Here is a 16,237-nt window from a genome sequence, read left to right as displayed (position 1 = left end):
TTCTATCATCAACCACATTCATAGCACTTAAAGGATTAATTCATCCAAAAATGTATATTCTGATATTAATTACTCACCCTCGTGTTGTTCAATTAAGTAAGACATTTGTTCATCCTCAGAACACAAATCAAGATATTTTAGAAAAAATCCAAGATCTCTCTGACCTTCCATAGACAGCAATGGTCCCGAGACGTTCAAAGTTCAGGAAAAAAACCAAATTTGTAGTCAAAACATGCAATGTGCATTTAATTGTTCAACTATACTAAGCTCCCAGAGAAAACTAGTGAAGGTCTGAAAACTAGTGAAGGTGTCAGTGGACTGGGACGACTAGAGTGAGTAATTTATAACAGAGTAACTAACTAATAACAGTTCTGTACACTAACACTTTAATTCAACTATCTTCCCCATGCCGATGCTCAGTTTTACCTACAGCAAATCGCTTTGACCAGTCCAATATGCACAGAGTTGCTGCCATTTCATTGATAGATTAAGTATTTTTAATATCCCAATCGAGCCAGATATGTTCATGGTGTAAGAAAGAAACAATTAAATAAAATTCTGAGAAAGCCATAATTGCAACAAATAAATTATATTGTATTAATTATAAAATACTCAGGAACGTATATTTAGGAATGAAGTTAAAAATAAAAGGCCTAAGAATAAAACAAACAGTGATGAACTGATTGTAATTATTTTGTTTTAATATTTTATAAAAACATTTATGTACAGTAGTTTATACTTCTTGTACTTCTCAAAATCTTGACACTGACATGACAACCTGACTTGATTTCTTTTTTTACATAAAGTTATGGGGCCACTGTATTAGTATGATGGAGCAGAAACGATGATGGGAGCGTGTGTGATCTAACAAATCATATTGGTTCCATGCAAACCTTTTAGTGTTCAGAGGTTCTGCGGAGGCTGTAATGATTGCAGTTATCAGATCAACACAACAACCATTAGGCTTCTATTCCCTAAGAGTCAAAAACCACAGTGGACCTCTTTCGATGTTATATCATGTTGGGATCTACAAAGTTTCTCTTTCATGTGAAATACTTTAGTGAAAAGGAGGCTGAGCTTAGTTTTAACTGCTCTTAAAAGACTTACAGATTCTTACTGTAGAAAAACACAAACTTCACATCTGTTTCCCCCTTAGGACAAGTTAGTCAGTTTTTTATATATATATATATCTGGTCCTTTTCCTTCAGGGTGAGTGAGATTTATTGACCGCATCACCTACTAGAGTTTGCACTTCCCTTCTTTGCAACAGTTTCACCACCTTTAATCTTCAGAGAGTCTAACAGGTTCTTTATTCGTGAGCTAGCAGGTTCTGTTTTTTTCTTCCTGCGACTCTTCACCCCGGTTCCTGAGGCGACTGAAGGGGCGAGAAGAGCAGCGAACCCCCACGGCGAGACAGACCCATTCGACTGGGTAGAACCTGGCTCAAGATTTTCCTTCTGCTGGAATAGCCAAGCACTTTCTTGACAAAGCTTCACAAAACGTTCTAACTGCGCTGCATTAACGTTCTTGCTAACGTTTAGAGTGGCTTCAAATGGATTCTGTATGTGCAAAGCTGCTGCCTCCGGTTTGGACTGCTCCTTTCCCTGGTGAAAGAGATAAAAGCAGAATATTTCATATTTTAGGGTCTTAAAGATGGTAACTAAACAGTTTATTTTGGAATCTTACATTTAAAGGGATAGTCCACATAAATATTAACATTATAGCAGACGTTTCAACAGCATTCAGACTATTGTTTTGTTTAATGTCAAGGTATTATTTTTTGCCTATATATACACCCTTTTTATGACTTTCAAAAGTACTAGTAGCCTTTGAATCTCCAAGTTTAGTAATTTAACAGCAAAAAAAGTAATTTTTACCACATCATTTTCATTAATTTGCAGTGAAAATATTTACACAATTTAGAAAAAAAAGTTAATTTTTATTTAATCAAATATACTCAAATGTGTTCACTGCAGTGCCAGACACTATCTTGGATTGACTACAAATAAACACTGCCCTCTGGTGGCCATTTGTGATACTTCTAATAAGGCCACGAGCGTTGTCCTCTGGGAGTTTGCGCATGCATGCACGTGTCATCAGTGGATGACTCACCTTCCTAATATTGATCGATGCCTTGTTGAAGGGGAAATTGCCATAAAACTCGAAGAATTCCTGCAACAGTTTTTCTGTGCAAGACAAAAATAAAATCACCAAAAATACCAAAGGAAAAATAAACAGCATTGCTATTACCAATCAGTAAAATAAACACATTTATAAAAGCATCCTTCCAAGGGTGAAAACAGAAAGCCTTTCATTATGTTTGTGCAAATAATAAAAACAATCCATGTGCCCCACTTACCTAACGTGTCTGTGTTCTTCTGCAGTGCAATCTTGCTAAGGTCACTGACAATAGTGCAGTCATTGCCCTCAATGACACACTTATCCGACGGTCCTACAAAGAGCGCGCGCGCACACACACAGACACACAAAACATAAATTTAATGTAAGTGTCCTTCCACAGAAATGGATTCTGCATCACTATTGTGGCATCCGTGTTCTTGACCCTGGCAGATGAGAAACAATAATTGTGTGCAGACAGTTGACTCAGAGGAAAGCCATATAAGCGTGATGTATGCCGAGTTATTATACTCAGGGTCACAGACAATGAGAAAGCAGTCTCTCATAAGAGCACTACTCTTTTAGTCACCATAATTAACTGTCCGATTATCATGGTCCAGTTACACAATATCATATTTTTTTTTAAAGTTAATTAAAATAAACAGCGAGGGAAAAACAACTTGTATATTTTGTGACATTTCTATTAACCTGGCAAGAATGTGTTTATTACTCAGGATGTGTGAATGTATTTAGCAAATTCTAAGTATTAATGTACCATTATGCCATTTTGTTTTATATTTATGGTTATATTTATTTGTTCAAATTTCTGCCTCTTAAACTCATCATAGCTAGATTTATAAAAATTAGAAACAATTACATTAACAACAACTTTTTAAAAAATAAAAACACATTGTTGTATTATACCACAAACCTATAACTCTTTAACGCACACTGTTGTAATTATACAACAGTATTCTTTCTTTGACCACATTTTCACAACAGATAATATTTTTCATTCTTGTAATGCTATTGGATGGGTATATTTGAAAAAAATATATATATACATAAACAGAAAGGTGCTGAACTAAATCATTCACAGGTTTAAACAGCTTATTTGTTACAATTTTGGGTAATTATGTATATATTTATTTTGCAAATTATATATAATTACCAAACAACATATTTCTTTAATAAATGGAATGTACTGAGCAGCAACAAATAAACCTATGTGGTATTTTTTTCAATTTATAAAATATGCTGCATTGATAAACGGGTGATACAAGTCATAAATGTCATGAATCATTGATGCTGGATTGCATGTACAGTATATTATGGTGCATCGATGGATTTGCTCTTCAGTGTTTGGACTCTCAGGTGTAAAAATTAAACCAAACTGAACTGAACTAAACCTAAACTCTGAGAAAACTGGACTGACACGGTTTCAGTTTACTACAATCTTTCATGTTAAGCTGCTTTGACACAATATACATTTTAAAAGTGCTACAGAAATAAAGATGAATCAGTCACATGACAAACAAAATATGTACACTAGCAACTCTTAACTCACTGTTCTCTATACAAGTAAAAAATATACAGTGTAAGTCAGACCTATAAGCCCCCTTTCAATTATTATTATTTTTTTTTTCTTTTTTAAAGTATTTCCCAATTCATGTTAAACAGAGCAAGGAAATTTTCACACTATGTCTGATAATATTTTTTCTTCTGGAGAAAGTCGTATTTGTTTATTTCAGCTAGAATAAAAGCAGTTTTTTAGATAAAAAAAACAGTTTAAGGTCAATGTTATTAGCCCCTTTAATCTATTTTTTCAATAGTCTACAGAACAATCCATCATTATACAATAACTTGTCTAATTACCCTAACTTGCCTAGTTCAGCTAATTAAGCTAGTTAAGCCTTTAAATGTCACGTTAAGCTGTAGAGAAGTGTCTTAAAAAACATCTCGTAAAATAATGTTTACTGTCATCATGAAAAATATAAAAGTAGTCAGTTATTAGAGATGAGTTATTAAAACTATTATGTTTAGAAATGTGTTGAAAAAAATCTCTGTTAAACAAAAAATTGAAAAAATAAAATAAATAACGGGGGCTAATAATTCTGACTACAATTGTATATCTATTCTTCAGTTTTGGATTGATTTCTGATTGTTTATCTTTTAATTCTCAAATTTCAGCTTCTCTGAATCTGACCAGTCACTGCTATAAAAGTACAACTGTATTATACCTGCTAGTTCTTTCAGACGGTCCAGTGTGGGCAGCATGGCAGGACTCCTCTGCTGTAGAAAGAACACTACCATGACTGTTAACGAGAAGTTGGTTATCCATGCTCCAGGTATACTGCTTGTGATGCTATGAGCCCGAGCCCAGCACCGCACACTAAAAACCAGATGCCGAACACGAGGGTCCAGATGCCCATATAGAAAAAGCAGCTCTGAACTTTTCATCGCCACCCTGCATATGAGAGAAACAAAACCCAATATAATTAGTCCAAAACCCCCATCCCACCATTACAGTTTCACAGAGGTTATTCACGGAGAAATTATTATAATCTTTTTAGTGTCAGTTTAAGTTGGTACTTTCTTTTTTAACCAAAAATAGAACACGAGTATTTTTTACAATTATTACATTTTAAGAAACTTTTACTACGGAAACCCACTAGGGGCACACAGATCAGCTTTATCCCTTTAACTGGCCCTTTAACTAAAAAAAAAAACAAAAAAAAAAAAAAACAACTAATGTCGCTATTTAACACACTCAATGTATTTTTTTCAACACATCCCATAATTTCTGAAATATGAACCTTTACCAAATGGTATGTCGGTTTATAGTAAAAGTACTGGGATGAATACATATACTATGAAAATCTGAAAATATCAAGTTTAACACCAATTTATTTTAAAATATATTCAAAATAAAACATTTTTGCATACTAAATCATCTTTTTTTTTAAGTATGCAATAAAATATTTCAGCTTCTCATTTAACATGTTTTCTTGTTTTTTACAATAAAACCAAAGCATAGTAGTGCAACAGGATTATGTTTGCTTGATTTTTTTGTAAACTAACAATGCTGTGTGTGTAAAGTTATTTAAAACAGACTTTACCAGTCATTTAATATATATTTGATTACTAGCTAAACATTAAGAAGGTTATTTAGCTAAAACCTAGTCCATGGCGATTCATATAATTAAACCAACAATCCTATGCACCAAGTACAGCAGTTTCAGCTTAAAATCATGTACGTTTTGAAATGCTTAATGATAAGTAAATTTACAGAAATAAAATGTAACAAATATTTTACCTGTATGTGCTATTTTGAATGGTGTCATCCACTCTACAGTGAGTTGGAGTCTCAATTTGGCCACAACTTTCTCTGTTTTAGTAAATAGATTTTTACTAACAAATCTTTTTTTAACAGCCTAGCCTTTAAAATAAAACATTTGTTAATTTTGACAGCAATTTTTGATTTAGTTTTAGTCTTTTGACTAAAATTCCATTTTAGTTTTAGTCATACTTTAGTGTTCTAAATCATTTTAGTTTTAGTCGACTAAATTTCATAAGGTTTTAGTCGACCATCTACTCTACTCTTATAAAGATGTAATCGCATCCAGTGTCAATTGTGGATCAGTTACTTTTCAATTGTGTGTGTGCCTCATGCATCTCACACCAAGATTAATTCTGATAGGAAAATTTACAAAAAAACGTCCCCAATCACATTCTTGTATCATTTTTATTAGTCAACGAAAAGGTCAGTATATTTTAATATAGTTGTAGTCATCATCACTTAATTTTTATTTAGTTATCGTCCAGTTTTCATTGATAGAAACTTTTGTCACAAAAATTACGACGAAACTTTTTCGTCAACGAAATTAACACAGTTTGACATATTTTGGGAAAGGGTCTTTAAACATTTAAAAAATCCAACAATAGACTCCAGGCAAATTTACTACCCTTTTGTTGTGTTGGGGGGTGTTTTTGCCCCATTGACTTACGTTATAATGACATTTTTGGATTGCAAATCCATGACACCATATAAGCATGTAGTTGGTTGTCCCTGTTGAGAAGAGGTAAATTTACTCATTTGTACATTTTATCAGAAGTTGCAGTGCAAAAAAAAAAAAAAGCTTTTTTTCTGGATAAAAATTATATGGTTATATGGAGCATAGTGTCCATATAAAAGACAGAAACTTTTTTTGCACATGCCTGTCTAAAAAGTTAATTTTGCCAACTGATGATCGAAAGTAAAAATAAAAACTTCTACCCCCTCCCAAGAGGGAAAAATACCAACAATCAAGAATGCATGATTATTATGTGTCATCGCTTTGTAATCAAAAATGTGATTATAATTAAAGTTAGATGGGCAAATACAGCCTTGAACATAAAAAAAAGGTAGTCAATTTGAACAGTACACAAGGGTCAAAGTTGATCTGTGTGCCCGTATGGTGTTTTTTTAACAAGTGTAAAAATGTGTAAAAACAAAGATTAACTTGCATATAAAAACCCTTTTTATCAACTTCCTATAAGTAATTGCATTTCATGTTTAGCAGGCTGCATTCATTAGTCATTCTACTTTGTTCACACATCCTTTAAAATAAATGCTTCAAAGACTACAACGCTGTGGGTTTCTCATTATGCACATATGCTTGCATACTGCATACATCTGGGAATATCCCTCCCCTTCAACAGGGGACCCAGAATAACAAAAAAAGCTGAGCAAGTTTCACTGCAGTACTGGAGTGTCACATTCTAAAAGGAAGCGTCAGAGTGACCTTTGTTTTAGGGAAGTGTAAATGGGACTGAGAAAACAAGCTGACAGCCCACACAACACTTTTTACAGAGATAAACTATGGCTTGCCTTCTTAGCTTCTGACAGTGTATTATTTCAAGATGGAGTTTGTGTATATGTGGATTATGTGATAACATTATTAAGAGAACGTTACTTGTTGTTGGCTGTAAGATCGCACTGAAAGCCAGAAGGCTGATGAGCAAAGCGGACAATAGGACATCGTGCTTGGAGAATGTTCTGGACTCCCACACATCCAGGGCCAAACTGGTCCACACATTTTCCAACGACTGAGAGGATACTCTGTGTCACAGCCCGCTCTGATGGCCCTGTCTTCACCTGGTACTCCAGAGACAGTCCCGAGCCCTGTTTTAAACATGGCTGAACAATTAATGGACTTGGGGAAAAAAAGGTTAAAAAAATTTAAATCAAACGCAATCTATTGTCATTACAAATGTAATGCTTAAAGGAATGTTTTAAAGGAGAATTCATTATTCAGTTATATAATTTTAAGACTAATGCATGAAAAAAAAAAAAACTTCATATGAACTACAATACAAACAACAATTCAACTCTGACCATTAATTAAATACAAACCATTAATTAAATACTAACGCCCGATTCACTGGAGGCTTCAACGTTAACGCATGACTGAGGGCGTGTCTGAAGTTGGGGCTGACGCGATCATCATAGCAGCGCCAGCCAATGAAATTAGTCCACAATCGGCTACAGTCTGAGCTGGGTATTTGCATAAAGCAATCTGATTGGCTGATGATTCCGTTGGCATTTGAAAAGTTGAGAAATTCCCAACTTTGGCAGCAAACAACGCTGCTGAAGCTGTGCCGACGGACCAGTTCTGAATCAGTTTTTAAAAAATAAATACATTTCTGATAAAAGACAAACATAAATCATCAAGAAAGTGTAAATGTATATATATAATATTGGTCGATATATAATATTGGCTGCGATGAAGTAATCAACCAGTTTGAAGATGGAAGTGAAAATTGGGCTTGGTGTCAATTTAGAGGTGGGTAAAAAAAAAAGATGGCAGCTTATATGTTTAATTATGATATATGAGATTTGCCAAAACTTAACTTGCAATAACTCAAAATGTATTACAAAAATCTCAATCTCTGAAAAAAACTAATTTAGTTTTTGACGACTCTGAAACTGTTTCAAATTTAACAACTTATCTTGGAGGCAGATTATATTATCTTGGAAATAAACTATATGGTACCTTAAGATAAAAATGTGCTATATTAAAAAGGTTACAATTACCTTATTATTCCAATCTCTGTGTATAGAAAAAATCATAATAATGCTACCTTATTTCTAAAATAACTTTTTAAATCATAATAATGCTGGCTTATTTCTAAAATACTATATATGCTAATCTAATTTAGCTCCAAATATCAGATGAAATGAAATTTTGCCCTCATCTACAAAATTTGTTCATAAGATTTAATCATTAAATATAACTGCATAGACTTCTGTACTTCAGTTTGCATCATTTATATTTTTGTCTTTATTTTGAAAAAAGTAAACTAACGTAATGCTCATTTTATTTGGGGAAATTTCTCAAATTTGGCTAATTTATTGTTAAATTACTCTTTTAAAATGTACATTAAAAGATAGTTCACAGAAAAATGCAAAAATACAGGTAAAAAGGGGGTCTAAAACATTTTCAACTTCCAACATCTTTCTCACTTAGACATGCATTTGTGGTTGAATGCTTTTAACTAGACACAGTCTACTTGGTCTACTGATCTAATTCTTAAGCATTACAGAATGTCTTTTTAAGTATGCTAACCACAAAGTATTTAAGCTATGCTGTCTGTAATTATTTGTTTGGTTTGCAGGCAAAAAAAGTTAATATGAAAAGCCAAATGTAACAATTCCAAAGTGTTCAGAATTGTTTTGCAGCTATCAGAGAAAAAAGGTGCTGCTCTTCATGTCATTTTCAATAATCTCCTCATATATTCATAAGTAAATGTAATTATCTAATTTCAAAAGTTTAGAAAGAACAAAAACAAAACACACATACAACTGACTCTGCCCTCGAAAATTTGAGAAAGGTTACCAAGTGGTCGAAAGAGAGGGATTCAAACTAGGGCTAGGCGATATGACAAAAATGCAATCTCAATAATTATTTTCCATATTGAATGATAATGATATACATTTTGATATCAGTTGTTAATGTTTCCAGATTTAAATGAGTATTCCCAACAATGACTGAAGCCACAAAAATTAAAGGGTCCATTAAATGGCTTAACATATTTTTGGCTGATAAATTTTCAATAAATCTCTAATATCAACACACTTTTAGATTCCCACTGTTGCATATTTCTGCTGTGTGATTGGCTCTTAGATCAATATAGAGTGAAAAAAGTCCTGAGCTTTTTATTGTTATTGACATAAATTTTATTGCGATTCGATATAATACCGTTTATTGGTCCAGTCCTATTTCAATCACCAAGCGTGAACGAGTTTGTGGCTCCAAAACTAACTCTTAATAACAGATGTAACACTAAAGAAGATGTTTCGATGAAACACTCTTAACATACATACATACATACATATATATATATAGTGTTCCACGGAAGAAAGAAATTCAAACAGGTTAAAAAATTACATTCAATCAATAATGACAGAATTTTTCATTTTGATTGAATATACAGGTTTAGATTATTCTACCCATTCACTGCACTCACCTTTTTCTGGCTTCGTGCATATATGCCGTCTAGATCCAGAATCATGTCAACATCACAGCCAAGTTTGCCGAAGCTGTTTACAGTAGAACCAAAAGGCCTAATGATGCATTCCGGGAAGTATGCTCCAGCTATGTCTCCAAGCAGAGAACAGACAAGGAAGCGCAGACTTATGTTTTCCTCTGTAAGCTGTAAAGTCTCTGTCAAACATTGAAGCTGCTCATCTACCTGTGGAAATAAATGAGAAGACGATTACTCTCCGCAATACTGAAACTTTTAACTATCACATGTAAAACAAACTAAGAGAAATGTAATAAATAAACGCTAAACACAATTATAAAGTTTGTCTGGCTTTAATCTGAGATGCTGCCATATCCCTGAGAGCTTTGATGGAATACATTTCAGTTTTGGGGTGAAAAGAAAAACAACTTTTATCAGGAAAGACTTACACTATGCTTTTGCAAGAGCAGATTGGTAATGTCACCGATGTTCGGAGGGGATTGCTCCTTGAAATTTGGCGTGGGATAGTTGCTTGACTGAATGCCTGGCCATTTCAGTGACAGCAGCCGGGATTTAAAAGGCACTGCAGCTTCATGATCAACAGCTGGTATACCTGTGCTCTCCTTCAAGGAGGCTATGCTCTCTTTATTGGAGAATTCAACTACCGCATACGCACCCTAAAAAACAAAGCAGATTAAAAACAACAGTTCACAACATCACTCAGCTGAATTGAGATAAAATGACTTGCAATAGCTCTGCCACACTTACAAAACTGTTGTAGAAGAAATGCTTGTTGACTGTCCCATGCTTGGAGAAGAAATCTAAAAACTTCTTTTCGCTGAATTTAGCAGGACAGCTGATTAAAACAGATCTTTCAGCTTGTTCTCGTCGCTCCTCTTGGATTGCTTGAAATGTTTTACTCTTCTTCGCTTTTGAGATAAAAACGCAAAGACTTGGTGTTTGGTCATCCAAATGTCAACTACATCGCTATTTACACCATTAGATGACAACTTTGTAGTTATTTTGTAAATACTATGACAACGCGAATACATTTTGCAGCTGTCAAGTCTATTTTAAAGTCAGTTAGTAAATGCCATGCTTACAGATCTACAAGAATAAAAATGTTACCGAAGTCTGCGGTCTTGGTCCCGGTCGGGGTTTTGATTGCTGGTATAGTTGACGTACATCTTCTTTGCGTTTGAGGTTCCAATCCGAGACAAAATCTATCAAGACCTCCTAAACTTCTAAAATGTAACCTACACACGCCGAGGGAGGCCGCCATTGTTGATTTGAGACGGGCGCAAGCGCAGAAGTTGGCTCTACGGTGGCTGCGATTGGACATACCGTGTCGAACGCCAAAATTGAATTTCAGTTTTTTACAATGGCTATGACACTTTTTTCAATACATTTAACAAGTTTCCTAAACTTTTAACACGGTTAGTACAACATCCGTCTTAGTGGGCTATACAATTAACACATTTTGCTTTGACACAAAATGCATCCAGTTAACACAAATTTAAAATGCTTGAACTTATTTTACACACAAGCACAACCAAGAGCAAAACAATGTCATTTTACAGTTAAATTTACAAATGCTTTAACACAGTATGTCAGAACAGATAACACCATGTTCTAAACAAAACTTATATAGGCTAAAGCCAAAGTAAACAGTATATCACATACATATCACAGCAGATTCCCATATAGGAAGCACACTCATATGTTGAGGTTTTTCAAATCACATGATCATACTGTATGTTCTAAAAGTGGACTCATGAGGTTTTTAAAAAGAAACAGTAAGCACATTACAGAACTTCGTCACCAATACGTCGAGGTAAGGTTATGCAATACAGTGATTACTTTACTATACACAGTGTGTTTTGCAGTAAACTACTCAATAAACCTGGCGTTCAATACATAATTATACAGTACAGTAAAGCATGTACACTGTGTCTAATTACTTCTAGAGAGTCATGGAGTTGGAGGTCAATCAAGTTCCACATGCAATTGTCTATGCTGACAAGGCTGGCTTTAACTTGGCGAGAAGGCATCGCCGTAGGAGAAACATAATAGGCGAAAGGGCCACCGTTACCATGCCGGGCCAGAGAAGAAGTCTGGCAAATGCAGAAGACTAGTCAGAATAGAAAGTTACTTTGTTTTTTTATTATTATTGAGTTGCTTTTTCTGTTTGTACATCTTGCAGTAATGTCCTTTTGCAAATAAAGTCTGTACTGCAGCAATTCTGTGTCTGTATTATTTTTTTACATAAAGTAAACTAAATTTTTTAAAGCTACTCTGGGATGGTCGTTCATTTTTTTTGTTATGAATTTCTGCAGCATAACAAAATGCATGCATTTACTGTACTAAACTCAACAACACAAAAATGTAGAGAGGCTTCAAGTTAAGGTTCCTCCTTACACTGGCTACCTGTTAAGTTTCGTATTGAATTTAAAATATTGCTTCTTACCTATAAAGCTTTAAATAATCTAGCTCCTGTCTATCTAATCAACCTTCTGTCTCGCTACAATCCAACCCACTCTTTAAGATCTTTAAACTCAGGGCTTCTGGCAATACCTAGAATAGCAAAGTCGAGTAAAGGGGGTCGAGCCTTCTCAGTTATGGCTCCTAAACTCTGGAATATCCTTCCTGATAAGGTCCGAGGCTCAGGCACACTCTCGCAGTTCAAAACTAGATTGAAGACCTATCTGTTTAGTAAAGCACACACAATGCATCACTTAGCGGTATGGTGAAGTTTTTTCCTCGCCTCTGTTGCCACTAGCTTGCATGGTTTGGGATATGTAGGGCTGCGCATCAATGGATTTACTCTTTATTGTTTGAACTCTCAATAGTGATTATTAAACCACACTGGACTTAGCTAAACTAAACTGAATTTAATTTTTTTGAACAATCTTTTTATTGAGATGTAATAAAAATATGACAATGTAACATCACAATCATATTTTACATCTTTCTTTTCAATTTAGAGGAAAAAAATAAAACAATAAAATAAAAAATAAATAATAAAAAGCATACAACAAAAAAAAAGCATAAAAAAGGAATAAAAAGGAAATGAGAAAGAGAAAAAAAGGGGTGGGGGGCACAGGGTGTTTGAGTTAGTAACAGATTATTCTAGATACAACAATTGGAAGAAGTTGTTGAAAATACAAATAATCTATAGAAGGCATGAACCAGATCATCAGATGGTTTGTTTAAATAATTCTTTGGAAATAGGGGGAATATTTAGATATGCTTAGTCAATGTCAGTTTATTTCGTCTTTTCCTGTTTCATTTAATAAATTTCTGAAATTTGAATTTGAAATAAGATATATAAAGGGTGCCCACATTTTCTCAAAAACAGTAAGTTTGCCTTTTAACATGTATGAAATCTTTTCCATAGCTAAACAGAAGGACATATTATTGATCCACTGTACAATAGATGGCCTTTCCATTTTCCTCCAGTACAAAGCTATTAGACGTTTTGCTTGGAGTATACTTATATCGATAAGTTTACGGGTGCTGCTGTGGCAATCAATATTTTCATAAATAATTCCCAAAATAAACATTTCCGGTTTCATGGGCAGTTTTACAGATACCATTTCAAAAATAAAACTAGCCACCTCTTTCCAAAATTCCTGTACCTTTGGGCAATCCCACATACAGTGTAAAAGTGTACCTTTTTCAACTGAGCATTTAATGCATGTGTCTGGGATACTTTGGTTAATTTTATTTAACCTGACTGGAGTGATATATGTTCTCATATTCCAGTTGTACAGTATTAATTTAAGATTACTATTAAATGTTAATGTTTGAGCTTTTGTACATATTTCCTCCCATTCATCCAGTGGAATATTTACATTTAATTCTTCTCTCCAGGAAGCCAATTTAAATTCTGATGATTCTTTCGAGCATGATTCTAACATCTTATAGAACATAGATACTAAACCTTTTGATTGAGCAGTTTTTGATAACAGGTCTTCAAGAGGTGTTTTGTTAGGTTTTGTAAGCTTTGCACCTTGATGAGAGGAAATATAGCTCCTTTACTGAAGGAATTTAAAGAAATGTTTTTTGGGAATATCAAATTGTGTTACAATTTCTGCAAAAGACTTTAGATCGTTTTCTTTATATAAATCTTCAATTTTTTGCAGCCCTTTGTCAAACCACATTTTAAACCCTGGGTCAGATCTAGCTGGTTTAAAACACTTGTTTCCCCATATTGGAGTGAGGCATGATAAGGTATTGCACTGACCTACATACTTATTAACATCATACTAGACATTAATTGTATTAATTAGAATAGGGTTAGAAGATATAATATTTTTGTCTTTTCTGAGAGATTTAATGTCTGCTGAGTAAAGATAGAGATAAAAGGGTAATTTAGATTTTATAAAAGAGGATTCAATATCCATCCAAGGAGTAGAAGATTTAGAGGAGAAATAGTATAAAGTAGATCGTAACTGTGTTGCCCAGTAGTACCATTGTAGATTGGGAAAGTGGAGACCACCTTTATTATAAGGTAAGTATAAAAGTGATAACCTTATACGAGCTCTTTTATTGTTCCAGATGAAATCCGTAAATAATTTCCGAAGGGTTGTAAAAAAAAGAAGACGGAGGACTGAGAGGGATATTTTGAAACAAATATAATAACTTAGGTTGTATGCTCATTTTTATAATGTTTATACGTCCAATTAGCGAGATAGGAAGCTTTTTCCATCTTTCAATAAGTTTAGAAATGGTGTCCAAAAGGGGTTGGTAATTAGTCAAAGATATATTATCTATGTTAGCCATTATTTTAATTCCTAAATAAGTAAAAGAATCTACCACATTAAATTGTGTCACGGCTGGGATATGATTATCATCTTTGTTTAGCAAAAGAATACAAGATTTAGATTGGTTTATTTTGTAACCAGAAAACTGACCAAAGTCAGTAAGAAGTTGTATTAGAGAGGGAACCGAATCGGACAGATTTGTCAGGTATAAAATTACATCATCTGCATACAACGAAATGTTCAAATCTATAGTGTCTAGTTTGATGCCAAGTATATTGCCATGGCACCTTATTGCGATGGCCAGTGGTTCGATTGCTAAGATAAAAAGAAGGGGTGAAAGGGGGCACCCCTGACGAGTACCCCTTTGAATGTTAAAAGGTTTAGAGGCAATATTATTAGTGAGCACTTCAGCCGTAGGATGCATATAGAGCAACTTAATCCATTGACAAAAATTATAACCAAGTCCAAATCTTTTAAGGACCTCAAATAGATACGGCCACTCTACCCTGTCAAAAGCCTTATCAGCATCTAAGGACAGAATGGCCGTATCGCAAGCCCCCTTTTTAAGATGCAAAACATTAAGCAAAGTTCTGACGTTGTGAAAACCTTGCCTGCCCTTGATGAATCCTTTTTGGTCTCTATGTATTATTTCAGGTAGAAGTATCTCCAACCTCCTTGCTATAATTTTACTTAGTATTTTGACATCTGTATTAAGTAATGAAATTGGACGAAATGAGTCACATTTTGTAATTAATTTATTAGGTTTAGGTATTAGCGTAATGAGAGCATGTCTTAAAGATTCTGGGACTAAACTGAATTTAAACTTTAAAATCTGAACTACACTGTTTAAATCTACTATAATCTTCTATGTGAAGCTGCTTTGACAAAATCTACATTGTAAAAGCGCTATACAAATAAAAATGAATTGAAAATTGATTTGAACTTAACCAATACACAAGGTAAAGCAGCCACTTATGGCCCCAGCGAATTAGGGGCCCCAACCTATGTCAGGATGCATATTAATCATATCTCTTTTAATAAATTCTCTTTTATATGCTGTAAAATCTGCTTATAACCTTTAAGATTTTAACATTATTACTTCTTTTCCAAACCAGGGGACCTCATGAACAATGGAATATGCAAATTTTAAAAACACAAATATGGCTAATTAACTGTACATACTTTGTTCTAATAAATTACTTGTTATTTATTTGCAAATTTATTGTATTTCATTTAACATTAAGAAGATAAAGAATGCAGTGCAATATAAATATTTTTAACATGCAGATTTTATTTACAAAAAATAAATAAATAAATAAAACAATATCTATAAAGAGGAAAAAAAGCTTGGAGCTTCATTACTAGGGCCCCCCAAATCACTAAAGCCAGCTACTGCTTATTAACCAAATGTATTATTATGGCAGCTTTGGCATTCCATAGCCTACTACACTAAGGCGCCGTTTACTTTCGGGGAAAAACTGAACTGTCAATCTGCAGCCTGGATATCCCCCAATTTGAAAACAGCGTTTAGATATTTTGATACACTTAAGACATACGAATATTTACAATCTTGTCACTATTCGTTATCTGGATTCCCTGACACTTTCAACAAGTTTAGAAGTTTGGAAATCTCTTAATGAGCGAAAACAACAAAAGGACACATTTTGGGAGCGCTAGGTCAGCGGATTTCACTCATTTCGTATATAGACCAAAACTAGTTAGCTTCTGTTTACCACAAGATGGTTTCAACAAGGCAACTTTTCCTTTTGCGCAAATTAATCATAAAGATGAAAGCGAATGACATCCTCCTTCTACGGAACATTCTGATAGGGGGCTGTGGCAAAATC

General features: G+C 34.0%; 1 protein-coding gene across 2 annotated transcripts; it reads right to left on the bottom strand.

The window, feature by feature from the left end:
- Positions 1 to 692: 692 nt before the first annotated feature.
- On the bottom strand, positions 693 to 10,974 carry mtpap (mitochondrial poly(A) polymerase). 2 transcript variants are annotated; one of them, XM_087276280.1, is made up of 9 exons: positions 10,753 to 10,932; positions 10,393 to 10,553; positions 10,074 to 10,301; positions 9,628 to 9,852; positions 7,074 to 7,282; positions 4,359 to 4,585; positions 2,360 to 2,452; positions 2,113 to 2,186; positions 693 to 1,604 (listed from the first exon to the last, which is right to left on the bottom strand). In XM_087276280.1, exons 1-9 carry the CDS (start codon positions 10,904 to 10,906, stop codon positions 1,233 to 1,235), a joined length of 1,743 nt encoding a protein of 580 aa, XP_087132406.1. In that variant the 5' UTR covers positions 10,907 to 10,932; the 3' UTR covers positions 693 to 1,232. The 2 variants fall into 2 exon arrangements, with proteins under 2 accessions (XP_087132406.1, XP_087132407.1); XM_087276281.1 differs by lacking the exons at positions 693 to 1,604; positions 2,113 to 2,186; positions 2,360 to 2,452; positions 4,359 to 4,585 and adding an exon at positions 5,845 to 6,187 and having other exon boundaries at positions 10,753 to 10,974.
- Positions 10,975 to 16,237: the final 5,263 nt, after the last annotated feature.

This window comes from Danio rerio, chromosome 12, assembly GCF_052040795.2.
Source record: "Danio rerio strain M-AB ecotype USA chromosome 12, GRCz13ab, whole genome shotgun sequence".
In the NCBI taxonomy this organism is placed as follows: domain Eukaryota; kingdom Metazoa; phylum Chordata; class Actinopteri; order Cypriniformes; family Danionidae; genus Danio; species Danio rerio.
Note: the sequence above shows the minus strand (reverse complement) of the source record. Positions and strands in the feature narration are given on the sequence as shown.

Coding starts and splice junctions, on each gene's coding strand:
- mtpap (XM_087276280.1), bottom strand. CDS start 10,906: ATGGCGGCCTCCCTCGGCGTGTGTAGGTTACATTTTAGAAGTTTAGGA. Junction 2,187..2,359: donor GAAGAACACAGACACGTTAG/GTAAGTGGGGCA, acceptor TGTCTTGCACAG/AAAAACTGTTGCAGGAATTC. Junction 1,605..2,112: donor CATCGATCAATATTAGGAAG/GTGAGTCATCCA, acceptor CTCTTTCACCAG/GGAAAGGAGCAGTCCAAACC.